Source organism: Leptodactylus fuscus, chromosome 2 (genome assembly GCF_031893055.1).
Source record: "Leptodactylus fuscus isolate aLepFus1 chromosome 2, aLepFus1.hap2, whole genome shotgun sequence".
Lineage (NCBI taxonomy): Eukaryota > Metazoa > Chordata > Amphibia > Anura > Leptodactylidae > Leptodactylus > Leptodactylus fuscus.
The window spans coordinates 153018748-153031442 of NC_134266.1; the positions used below are offsets into that span (position 1 = coordinate 153018748).

General features: G+C 39.9%; 1 protein-coding gene across 8 annotated transcripts in view; it reads right to left on the reverse strand.

The window, feature by feature from the left end:
- Window positions 1–12695, reverse strand: part of AUTS2 (activator of transcription and developmental regulator AUTS2) — a 1077115-nt gene that overhangs the window by 646050 nt on the left and 418370 nt on the right. For all 8 annotated transcript variants that reach the window (XM_075264852.1, XM_075264857.1, XM_075264856.1 and 5 more), the window contains one exon: window positions 6122–6157. In XM_075264852.1, the coding sequence (XP_075120953.1) occupies window positions 6122–6157 (36 nt within the window). The remainder of the gene's footprint in view (window positions 1–6121; window positions 6158–12695) is intronic.

Sequence of the window (12695 nt, forward strand, 5' to 3'; positions counted from 1 at the left end):
AGAGGACATGCTGCAATTTCCAAAATCTTCACCGTTTTGGAAATCACATCATGTAAATTATACCTACGGAAACACCGGTGGTTTCCCTGTAGGTATAGCAATTTCCCTCTTAATATAATCCTATTAATATTATAAATGTGAAATGTTTGTGGGTTTGTGACTTTGGATGTTCGGATGTTTGGCGGTCAATCACGCAAAAACCGCTCCACCAATTTGGCTGAAATTTTCCACAAACATAGTCACTACACTCGATTGCGCAATAGGCTACTTTTTGTCACAATAGCGCACATACGTTTTTCCCAGGACCCCCACAAAATCCAAACTCACATCAATATCTCTGCAATCTCACACACTTTGGACCCCGATTTGGCTGAAATTTTCCACAAACATAGTCCCTACACTCAATTGCGCAATAGGCTACTTTTCGTCACAATAGCGCACATACGTTTTTCTCAGGACCCTTTGGATGTTCGGATGTTTGGCGGTCAATCACGCAAAAACCGCTCCACCAATTTGGCTGAAATTTTCCACAAACATAGTCCCTACACTTGATTGCGCAATAGGCTACTTTTCATCACAATAGCGCACATACGTTTTTCCCAGGACCCCCACAAAACCCAAACTCACATCACTATTTCTGCAATCTCACACACTTTGGACCATAGCAAGCCACAAAATTCATATTACCCTCTACAGCAGAGGTCAGCAACCCCTGGCACACATGCCAAGAGTGGCATTCCTGCCATATTTCACTGGCATGCCAGCAGCACAGGACCTGCAAGAGTTAAATGAAGTCTCTGCTAGAGCTGAGGCATAAGGACACTCCCCTTTGAGAGGGGTGCAGGAAACCCAGGGGGTGGAGCTTAATCGCTCAGGTCTCTGCCTGCTATAGTGATAGCTCCTGCCGAAGCTGCTAGCAAACTGAAAGTAAGAAACACACAGCTACCTTCCTTTAGTTCCTATTCTCATTAATGTCAGCCATTTGGGGTTATTAGTTTAGTGTTAGTAACTCCATGTGCCTCACATTAATAGGAATAACCCCCATCATGTCCCTCATATTAACCCCTGTGTGCCCCATATAAAGGTTACTAATATGTGAGACATATGGAGGTACTAATAAAAGACCTCAGTAATGAAGATACTTAATTATTACCTCCAAGTCTCTCACATATCAGTAACTAGAGATGAGCGAGTACTGTTGGGATCAGCCGATCCGAACAGCACGCTCCATAGAAATGAATGCATGCACCTGGTACTTCCGCTTGGACGTAGCCAGCGCGCTTAACCCCCCGCGTGCCGGCTACGTCCATTCATTTCTATGCGAGCGTGCTGTTCGAATCGGCTGATCCCAACAGTACTCGCTCATCTCTATCAGTAACTCTTACACTAGGGTTAATGTGAAGGACATGATGGGGTTAATTGCTATTAATAAGAGGCGCATGGAGTTACTAAACTGTCATGCACAGGGCCAGACTTTATGTTGCTTGCTCAAGAGTATCCTGTGCCCAAAACTTACATGTACTGGCGCAAAATAACAACTCATACAATGTCGTATATCAAAGTATATTAACCTGAAATACTTCTGTCCCAAAGACACTATGTACAGTTTATACCAACACCGTATAGCAGCTGAAATACAAATTACATTCAACACAAAAGTCTCATGTGCTCTCAGAATTACAACAAAAACAAGATACACAGTTACATTTTATATCCCATACCTTATACACAGTACGAAAACCTTACCCGTGCCTGTATATTCCCACTTCTACAATCACCGCAGACGAAGTCGCGGGTACCAGCTAGTGGACTCATAAATTCCACAGAGGAAACCTCTGTAAACAATCTGTGAAAATCACTTCGGGAAAAACCGTGGTGAGTTACGTTTTTTCCCACAACTGTATTTTCTGTGGCCCACTTTGTGCGGCCTTAGACTCATAAAGGAAAGGCCAGAAATAGGGTCGATACAAAATGGCTTTTATATATCCTAAGGGGATAGAGGGAAACAGTTGTATGACACAGACCAAGCTTTCTAATTTGTGCTTCAATAGATGTCAATATGCTGAAGTGTCTAAGTATTGACCATTTATCAAAGGTAAAAAAAAATAAGAGTGGTACAAATTAGGATCAAACACTCCCAAATGTGTGTGAAGGTGTTTCTTAGGCTTACATTTCAGAATACATTTCTTATAGAAACATACTTGTGTATAAAACAAGCAAGGATTAAAATGAATGCTATAAAATTGCTACCTACTGTACTTACGCGGTTAACAGGAACATGTAGCATTGTGCTTGCATTCAGCAGGCAGCATGTTATGGAACAGGAGAACCTGAGAAGATTGATACACTGTTGGGTAAGAAGAGATTCCATATAACTTCTGACTGCATCTGTATATCTGCTCATTTTCAGCTAGAGTCCAGTGTGTGACCTTATTCAGTGGTTGACAGTGGTCTATTCATGTGTAGGGATGGTTGTCAATTATGGAATAGGCCAGCCCACTACTGTAGGCTCCTAAGCTCAAAATAACCAGACATTTAAGTGAATAAATTTCACCTATTCTGGAACTTTTCTCACAAACTATACAGTGGTCCCTCAGGTTACAATCGCCTTAGGATACAATATTTTCATTATACAATAGTCTTTTCAGGACAACTGTATCTTGAAACTAGACTCTACACAGTGCCGGATTTAGATGAAAAGAGGCCCTAGGCTATTCCACTTATGAGGCCTTTTACCTCCCATTTTTAAGTTTGTAAGTAAGTTGCTCTTGAATTAGTTCCATCTTTTCACTTTGAGTTGTTGCAACAGCCATGTCCTCACATACAACGTGCTGCATTGCTTCCAATGGAGTAGTACTAGTTGGCACATGCATGTAAGCAGTAATCGGCGTTAGCTTCTTTGCCTCATACTCTTGTAGATTTTTTTCCTTGCGTTTGTAAGCGCCACTTTCAAATCTTTTACTCATTCTTAGATTAGAATCTAGAATAAAATATTTTAGTTATTTATTTATGTGGATACACGTACTGACTAGAGATGAGCGAACACTGTTCGGTTCAGCCGATCCGAACAGCACGCTCCCATAGAATTGAATGGAAGCACCTGTGACGCTGACTTTGCCGGCGGCCGTCCGGCGTCACAGGTGCTTCCATTCATTTCTATGGGAGCGTGCTGTTCGGATCAGCTGATCCGAACAGTGTTCGCTCATCTCTAGTACTGACGAGTCCTACAGATGAATGTCCACCTTAATTCAGCATGAAATTTTTCAAAATTGTTCGGCTCACCATTGTGGTGATCGTGGGATATCTGCAATCTAGTCAAAAATAAAAATGACTCTAAAGTAACTGAACAAATACTTTATTGTCGAGAGGACGATCCTTCGTTGCTGCTTACCCACGTCAAATACAAAGTAGAAGAGAGAGTGACTTACGTCAGCTTCCGGTTTTTGTATTTCGCGGGCAAGTTGTTACTGCTCTCTAGTGGTAGCTCCGCCACAATCTTAACCAACACATTTTTATGTTTGTTTATTAGAATGTTTATGCGTAGAATTTCTCCTTATTTTCGGCTGTGTTTTAGTGTTCACTGTTTCTAGAATAGTGTAATTTTAATTTTTGCTAACAATTTGAATGTAGGCCCCTCTTGATCTTGAGGCCCTAGGCTGAAGCCTATTACATATAATACTGGGCAAGAGATTCCAAGAAATTGGCATGGTCAATTCACTGGTAAAATCTCTGTACTGTATTAGCGAAGTACATTCACTGATTTCCCCACTAGTTACGTCTCAACTGTATAGTGTAGTACTACCAGATGGGAGCAGATCCATGTTATTTGTCAGGTGTACTGTATATTTTCAAGATTCTGCCACCATCATGCAAAGTGATTTATAGCTTCTAGCAGCTTTTTCTGACTTTTATGTGTAGGATTTTACTATATCTATATAAGTTATCTTTGTCTTTAATCTTCACTTTTTTTTTCCGTTTGCATGTATGTCTTTTTGATTGCATCTTTTTGTTAAGCACTGTACTTTTTATGTATGTCACATTTTAGATTTAGTAAGGTTGTTCTTGGCTTTAAATGTGCCCCCAATTCCAAAGAGAGTAAACATCACTTAGGCTTGTTACCTTTTTTGGTTGCTGTTTGAGCATTGTTTGGGTATACTGGTGTCTTGCCTACCCTAAACCGGAAGGTGGTGGCAGTCATTTGTGGGGATGTGTGATTGTCGTTTAATTCATGTGTAGCCTAATGTAATAGGTGAGTTCGGAAGGAGGTGTGGACAAAGAGTTCTCCTTTAAAGTCACATTAGGGTCAAATGTGTGAGTGGTAAGGAAGATGCCTGGACATAATTGGTATATACCAAGTGCGTGAGTGATAAGGAAGATGTATGGACATCATTGGTATATAACAAGTCGTATATATCTCGCATGAGACCTGATTCATGACAATGGACTATCCTAAAGATAAGCCATCAATATTACAAAGTGGATAATTCCTTTAATAAGACAGAATTGTACTAATTTTCCCTGCACCCAGTTTTCTCATTAATTATCCTATTACAAATCTCTTTCTGTCTGCAAAACAGCTAATACATGGTAAAACTATAGAGACTTTGACACTCTCCAGGAGTTGGGATTTATTCCAAGTAACCAACCTCAATTCAGTATGGTGCAAAAGACTAACAGATGGCATTTCTTATGTTCACCAAGCTTCCAAAATAGGAATATGTGAAAATGATGACACTGATTACTCTTGCATATATACACAGCCTGCTCTGTTTTACTACTTTGAATTTTGTGAGCATAATGTTAGATTAAAGACTCATGCAATTTAATGTTATGTTCATACATCATAAAATAGCTGATAAGTAATGTCTAGAATACAAAATACATAACATTATGTATCATTCCTATAATAATGCAAATCGCTAGTCACCACTATAAGTATGGCAAATATAAATATGAATTATTGCAGCTGCTTCCAATTTACCTTTGCTTACCTTATTCAATAGGAATGGAGAAGATAATAGAGAATTTTGGAAGATTACAAACCCAATATTAGCTGAAGAATATCACCTACCCACTCTGTTGCTTATTAGTGGTCCTGTTGCAATGTCATGGGTTTAGGACATAGCGGTAAGTCAGCAGCATATCACTGTAAGAGGCTTCTTTGGATGGTGGTCATATAAACGAGAGCAGGTAAAATTCAAGGGAAATAGCCGAATTGGCTGAAACCCATGACTGAACATCATCTCAGATTTACAGCACTGTAAGCATTTACCATACAGAAATGCATAGTGTTCTCAGTATGACAACCTTGTCTTTATGGTTTACTGCCAACATTTCTGTGTATGAACTAAGAAGGTATGAACACTTTATTGCTTGTTCACTTCATGCCTACCTGCCTCTATACAAAGTAACATTTGCATTTCAGTATCAGTAATTATGCACTTATTAATTTATAATTCTTTAACAGTAATTAATAGAAACATAATCCAATATTTGCATTAATTCTCCAAAATCGGAATTATTCAGACCTACTGGAAATCTGACACCTGGGAATTTATCCAACCATTATAATTATATGAAATTCAGGACATTAAATGGGTTGTCTGTACTCCGTAGTCGCGTGCCAAGCTGCAAACATGAGGCTGCTGCAGTTACTGTACATGGCTATATAGCAAAGTGACCAATGGAGTCTGCCAGAGCGGTAGGGTAATTTAACTAGTAATAAGCTGTATTTTCTTTATTTTACTAGATTACGGAAAACTCCTTTAAATATTAACATTCTGAACCTAAATACTGCAACATATTGCATGTGTTTTGTGAGTAGTGAAATCATTACAGTAAATACTTACCAGCCTAAAATTCTACAATATATACTTATGCCTCTTGAAGACAGTTGATAAAGTTGACTTTGGCATTGAGAGATAGATGAGTCTGGAGGACGCAAAAAATGTGTACCCATGTGTACAGTTTAGGAATGTATATTGTTCACGGCAACTCTTACTGCACAGATATACACATATATATTTGCATACATAATAATACGCCAACCTATGACATTTATACTAAAACATATTAGCCATGCCATGGCCTCATAGGATATATTGATAAAAATTGCACTTACAAAATAGCCTGTTCCCAAGCTGGAAGCCGCTGAGCTCTGCAATAGGAAACAGAAAGAAAAACTAAGTGGAAAATCAATGTTGTGTTTTTAACACGTTCCAAGCTGCACAGCTCATTACCACCACTTTCCATATTATTTCATCACCATATCACAGCACCAGTATGCTGGTCCTTGTCATTCGCTACTGGAACAAGGAAAGCATTGCTTAATTCCCCTTTCCCTGACTTCCCCTCCTCCTTTAAATCTCTTAGCGGTTTGGGGATGGCAGCGTGTTATGTACTGAATTCCAGGCTTCTGCCGTGGCCGTAATTGCCAATTTATTTGACAGGCAGCTGGGTAATGATGGCATTTCGCCCTGCACTGAGACTAAGCAGACACTCATCAAACTGCCTCCCTGACTTGCTGACATTCACTGCCCTGATCCCAAGTTACTGTGTATTGTGGCCACAAAGTGGCATGAGGGAGAAAAGAACAGACTAACTTCAAAAAGGCAAATCCTACAGGGCTTGGATGACTTTTTCCGAGTGTGACCTGCTTGCCAATTGATTCCCAGGGGTCAGAGGAAAATGAGGCATGTTGTAAACATAATTAGTAGTCTAAGATGTGAGGAACGTGTGGGCACAGCCAGGGAACTAAAACATCAGGCAGCTGCAGACTGTAGAATTACCAAACTTCGCACTATTTGATCATCAACAATAAGATCAGAATATTTGCCCATTTTACATTTCCAGTAGAAAGCTGATGTGCTTGTTTAATGTAAGCCAGCCATATTAACTATGTTCCGGCACATTTCACTTGTTGCCTGTACGGTATTATCTAGTAAATAATTGAAGTTGACTAAAATGAATACTTACTCTTTATAACATGGGAAATAGAATTCAGTCCATCATTGCCCTAAGTGAGAAGTTCTGGTGAGGAGATTCAAGGGGTTCATCTATTATAGAAATCCAACTATTGGCTACAGCCCCACGTTGTGGAAACGCAATGGAAAAAAAAGTCTACATTTTACAGTATTAGTAAAGTGAATGAGAATTTGGTTAATCTCAAACACACGAGGGAAGAATGGGTGGAAAAGAAGAGCTGCATTTTCATAAATGCCTGTGTTTTTGAGAAACGTAGTGTGTCAATTTTAGCTGTGAAATCGCAAGTGTTTTCCCTATAGATCTAATAGGGGAAAGTAAAAAACAATTGAAAAAAATTGATGAAGAATTCTGCAGAGAAAAATGTGATGCATTTCTAGTGCCTCATTTATCCGCTGTACGCTATGTGAGACCTTTGCCTCTGAGGGTGGGTTCACACCTGCACCTGGTCTCCGCTTTGTGGGTTTCCATCTTCTGCCGACAGGAGACAAAAATCTTTGTGTTATCTGTGTATTTGCATAAATAGCAAATGTAATTAGCTGACCTGATTGCCTGAAGAGCAGGAGATAAAAGCTCTGAGTGCAAGCAGAGAACTCAGCCCCCCTCCCCACCAGAGAGCAGGGAGTCATGTTACCTATCCTATAATGCTAGATAACAAGAGATATTAGGCCAGGTTTCTTAACAATGTTGTGTAAAGAATGGGGATGAATAATTTCATACAGCAGGTAAACAAAGCAACGTTTCTAAAGCAATGTATATACACTGTTGAGCAGTGTACCCAAGTGAGTAGACCAGTATGTGCCAACATTGGCAACTTGTGTAGGAAAGCTGGGATCAGATTTTGTTCGAGACATGTTTCGATCTGATTCAGAGCATGCTCAGAAGGATTCAGGCAGTGTTGAATGCCAAAGGTGAATTTACAAAATAATAAAAATTAAAATTTAGAATATAGGAGAAAAACAGTAACAATGCAGTTACTTGACAAGAATCTGCATAACTAATGATATGCTAAATAGTTGCAAGTAAAATTTATGAATGAACTAGCCAAGATGATTGTCTATAAAATGATGTTAGCCTCACATTCCAAGTTGTAGTGAATGGTGAAATATGGAGTCTGAAAAGCAAAAGTTCAGAGCATTATTAGCTTTTTGCTTGACAGTGTAAGCAAACTCTTAAATTTACATAAGCTAGCAATTTAGATAGGATCCTTGACATGGGAATCCCCCTTCAATCAACCACTTAATTGGTTACTAATATGTACTATATAAATTTTATGTAATGCTCAACATGATTACTTTATGATTATGTGGCACACTGACTACTTCATCTTTGACTTTTTAAAATAAAAAAATGTACAAAAAAGGTTTTTGACCCTTGATATAGACAATGGAACTTCAGTTTACAATGTTTGGATGAGCAAGTCTGAAGTATACATGCTTTGATCTTTTCCCACGTTCAAGGAGAATTGTAAGGCCTTTATGCTATGTTTCCCTCTTATTTTGTAAATGTTTGGTAGCTTTTGGAGTTCATCTTATGCTAGGTTCACACCTGCATTTAGGTTTCCTTTCTGGCGGTCCAGTTGGGGACCCCTCGATTAGAAACCTATTCCTCTTACCTGTGGATATCCGTGGACCCCATAGACTATAATGGAGTCTGCCGGGTTTCTGCCTGAAAAGGGCAAAAGATGCAGAGAGAAAAGCTTGAAGCACTTTTCTCTTCACATTTTTTAAGTGGATTTGGGGACGGAAACAGGCTTACTATGTCTTTCTGTACTTGTACTTTTTTGCACTTTGCTGTTTCTATTATAGCTCAAATCTTTCAGATAAATTTCAGATAATATAAAGTGTTTAACGCTCTGACTGCCAAAGAACAACTGCAATTGCAACGTCAAAAAAGGTAACAAAGTACATAAGATTTCTCATATATGAATTAGGAAAAGAAGTGTAACTTATAGCAATTGGGCTCAACTGCAAAATCTGTAACATAGATGGCTCCCACCATGTGACATTAATAATACTGGTATTTTCTTACAGTATGTGGTAACAGTCTTTCGGACCGCTCAGTTACAGTGTCTAGGTACAACAGATACCTCTGCATCTTCTATGGTAACGTCCCTTGTTATGAAAATATTACATCTATAATAGTCTCCAAATATACTACAACTGTACCAAATATGGTGCCATTTTGGCTTTGTGTCGACAGTTGCCAAATTATCTGTATATTCTGGTGCTCGAAAATGTAGTTCTGTTCAGAGTAAGAACCAAATGAACGTGATCACAAATGATTTCATCTAATGACAAAACATTGACTGCAATATTAAAAAATAAATTAAAATAAAGCGGATTTTGAAGTTTGCCAATATCATAGAGCGAAATTGAAACAATTCTAGATTGAGTAATTACAATAGTATTAGACAATGAATGGCACAAACGGGTTGTAAAAACACATAGATAATGAACATTTAGTAAGAAATCCTGTTATTACATTTTGAATACCTTTTACCTTCTTCCATTCACGAGGCAATAAAGACTATTTTGTTAAATATCTACACTTGATATCAGTGGGGGTTGTTGATTTGTATTACTGTCAACTGCACACAATGGGGAATAATGACAGCATGTTATGTAAAATCTCCCACATGTAAATATGTGTATTGCAATGGAGAGATGGGTGGCACAAGGGCTTTGTTATACATATTTGTCCTGACTTTTGTTTATGCAGGTCTGAGTGAACGAGGGAACAGTGGGTATCATTTCAATTTCTGATGTCAACATCAAATTACTTATTTAATTTCATGCCTGGTGAAGCATCGTATAGCTACATGCAGAATCATTTCACTTCATTTGTTATGCTGTGTTTTCTCGGCGATTGGCTTGCCTTCCAACTGACAGCTTTAATTACGACAAGAATTTGATTGCACTGCTGAGGAATTAACATAAAGCAACAAAGCATTTAAGAAGCCAGACTTACAAAACAAAAATAGGCATCAGGAAGCCCATCAAGCTCTCTAAATACTGGCTGCCTGTCATTCTGAGATTGCCACGCGCGTTTCAGCTAATCTATACATACTGTAAATGAACATACTGTCAATTAACAAAAAACATTTTCTTCATTTCACAATAACATTTTAATTCCACGATACGGAACAGAGGTTGTCTTGTGAAGACAATCTCTATCTACGTGGACTATTAGAGTAAATGAGGAACCCCAATTCTCACAACGCCGCTCTGTTTGCCAGTACACACACCTCGCACGTAAGAGTGGATTTTGGACCGGTGGACCCCACACATTCATATATTAAGGGGATTCAATCATTGGAATCCCATTTTTTCTCCCTAACATGTAGGAATAGCCTTAAGAAAGGCTATTCTTCTCCTATCTTTAGATGTCTTCTCCGCGCTGCCATTCGGTAGAAATCCTGGTTTTCTTCTGTATGCAAATGAATTCTCTTGCAGCACTGGTGGTGGGTCCCAGCGCTCAAACAGCACTGGGGGCTTCCCCAATGCTGCGAGATAAATCTCCAGCACCGCCTCTATCTTCATCTGGAATGCCTCTCTCTGTGTCTTCTTCCGTCCTGGGTTTCAAACTTCTAGGCATGCACAGTCAGCTCTTCCATCGGGCCTCGGGCAGAGCTGACTGCGCATACCCGCAGCCATTTTCTTTTGGCCACTTACACAATAAGCTGGTGTAGTAAGCTGCCACAATTAAATGGCTGTGGGCATGCACAGTCGACTCTGCCCGAGGCCCGATGGAAGAGCTGACTGCACATGCCTAGAAGTTTGAAACCCAGGACAGAACAAGATGGAGAGAGAGGCATTCCAGATGAAGATAGAGGCGTCGCTGCGAGATTTCTCTAGCAGCATTGGGGATGCCTCCAGTGCTGCAAGAGAACTCATTTGCATACAGAAGAAAACCTGGATTTCTACTGAATGGCAGCGAGGAGAAGACATCTAAAGGTAGGAGAAGAATAGCCTTTCGTAAGGCTATTCCTACATGTTAGTGAGGAAAAATGGGAATCCAATGATTGGATCCCTTTGAAGAGTAGAATGTAATCATAAAAATGTATGGGTAGTCACAGCTACCATTTTAACATCACAATACAGGTTGAGTCATGAATATAGCCTCTTTATTTAAGCCCTATTCATCCACCAGGACATCATCAGGACATATAGTAAGGATGACTATCAGTGGCGTAACTAGGAATGGCGGGGCCCCGTGGCGAACTTTTGACATGGCCCCCCCCCACCCGACCGTTGACAAAGACCTTGACTGACCCCCTCCTAGGCATTCCTGTGGGCTCTATTATGCCTCATAGTGTCCCCTTCACATAGTAGTATCCCCCATAGTTGCCCCTGCGCCCAGTATTATCCCCCATAGTGGCTCCTGCACACAGTGTTATCCCCCATAGTGGCCCCTGCACATAGTATTATGTCCCTTGGTGGCCCCTGCACACAGTATTATCCCCAATAGTGGCCCCTGCACACAGTATTATGTCCCTTAGTGGCTCTTGCACAAAGTATTATCCCCCATAGTGGCCCCTGCACACAGTATTATGCCCCACTGTGGACACCCATAAACAATTATTATACTCTGGGGTCTTTTCAGACCCCAGAGTATAATAATCGGAGACCCAGGGGGAGAAAAACATAAAAAAAAACTCTGTTACTCACCTATCTCCCGTCTCCTACACTTTCGGCCTCCGAAGTAGTCGATCTTCAATTATGTCAGACGTCACATGACCCTGGATGCAGGCCTGGGTCATGAGACGTCAGACGAATAGGTCGAAGTCTGCACGGATTGTGGAGAGGTAAGCAACAGTGTTTTTTTAATGTTTCTTACCTCTCCCGGTCCGCCAATCATTATACTCAGGGGTCCGAAAAGACCGTCGAGTATAATGATAGCAGCGGTAGTGGCTGTCACCGGGCTCCTAATGTCCCGGGCCCTGGGGCAGCTGCCTCTGCTGCTATGGCGGTAGTTACGCCACTGATGACTATCTATTAGCAAGATCTTATAGAAACTGGTAGAATGTAATATTACAAATGTATGACAAGTCCCAACTTTCCCCTATGATAACCCTACTGGAGGTTTCTAGTCAGACCTGAAAAATTCAGTTAATCACTGGGTCTACTTTAGTCAACATTGTAAGTTATCTTATAGTGTAATACATGACAGCTATTCAACAAATGAGTAGAATATTATGTAATATTATCAATGTATGGCTAATGATTATCAAAATTTTAAAGGGGTTGTCTGGGGAATATTTCTTTCACTTAGGAGTTCAGGCAACATTATGATCTCCGGTCATTTGATCGAAGGCAACGCTTGGCTCCCCAGATAGCTCCCCCTCCCCCCCTCCATTTCCTATCATATAGGTATGTAATTGGGAAGAACATTGCCTCAGATAATATGACCCCGGGTAGTGAAAAGCATAGTGAAAAGGTAAGTGAATAAATACTCCTCAGACAACCCCTTTAATATTTCAGTAATCACTAGAACTGCATCAACTGACTTTATAAGACAACTGATTAAAATTAGAAAAAGGGTATCTAAACTTTATTCTATCTATCTATCTATCATAAATCCATAGTTCAGGTGACAATATTAAACTTTATGATTTACTTTATTAAATAAGTGCTACTTTTTTCATCAGACTCATTAAGCTGACACACCTCAGCAGGGCCATATTAACACATTGGTGGGCCTTGTGCAAAGAT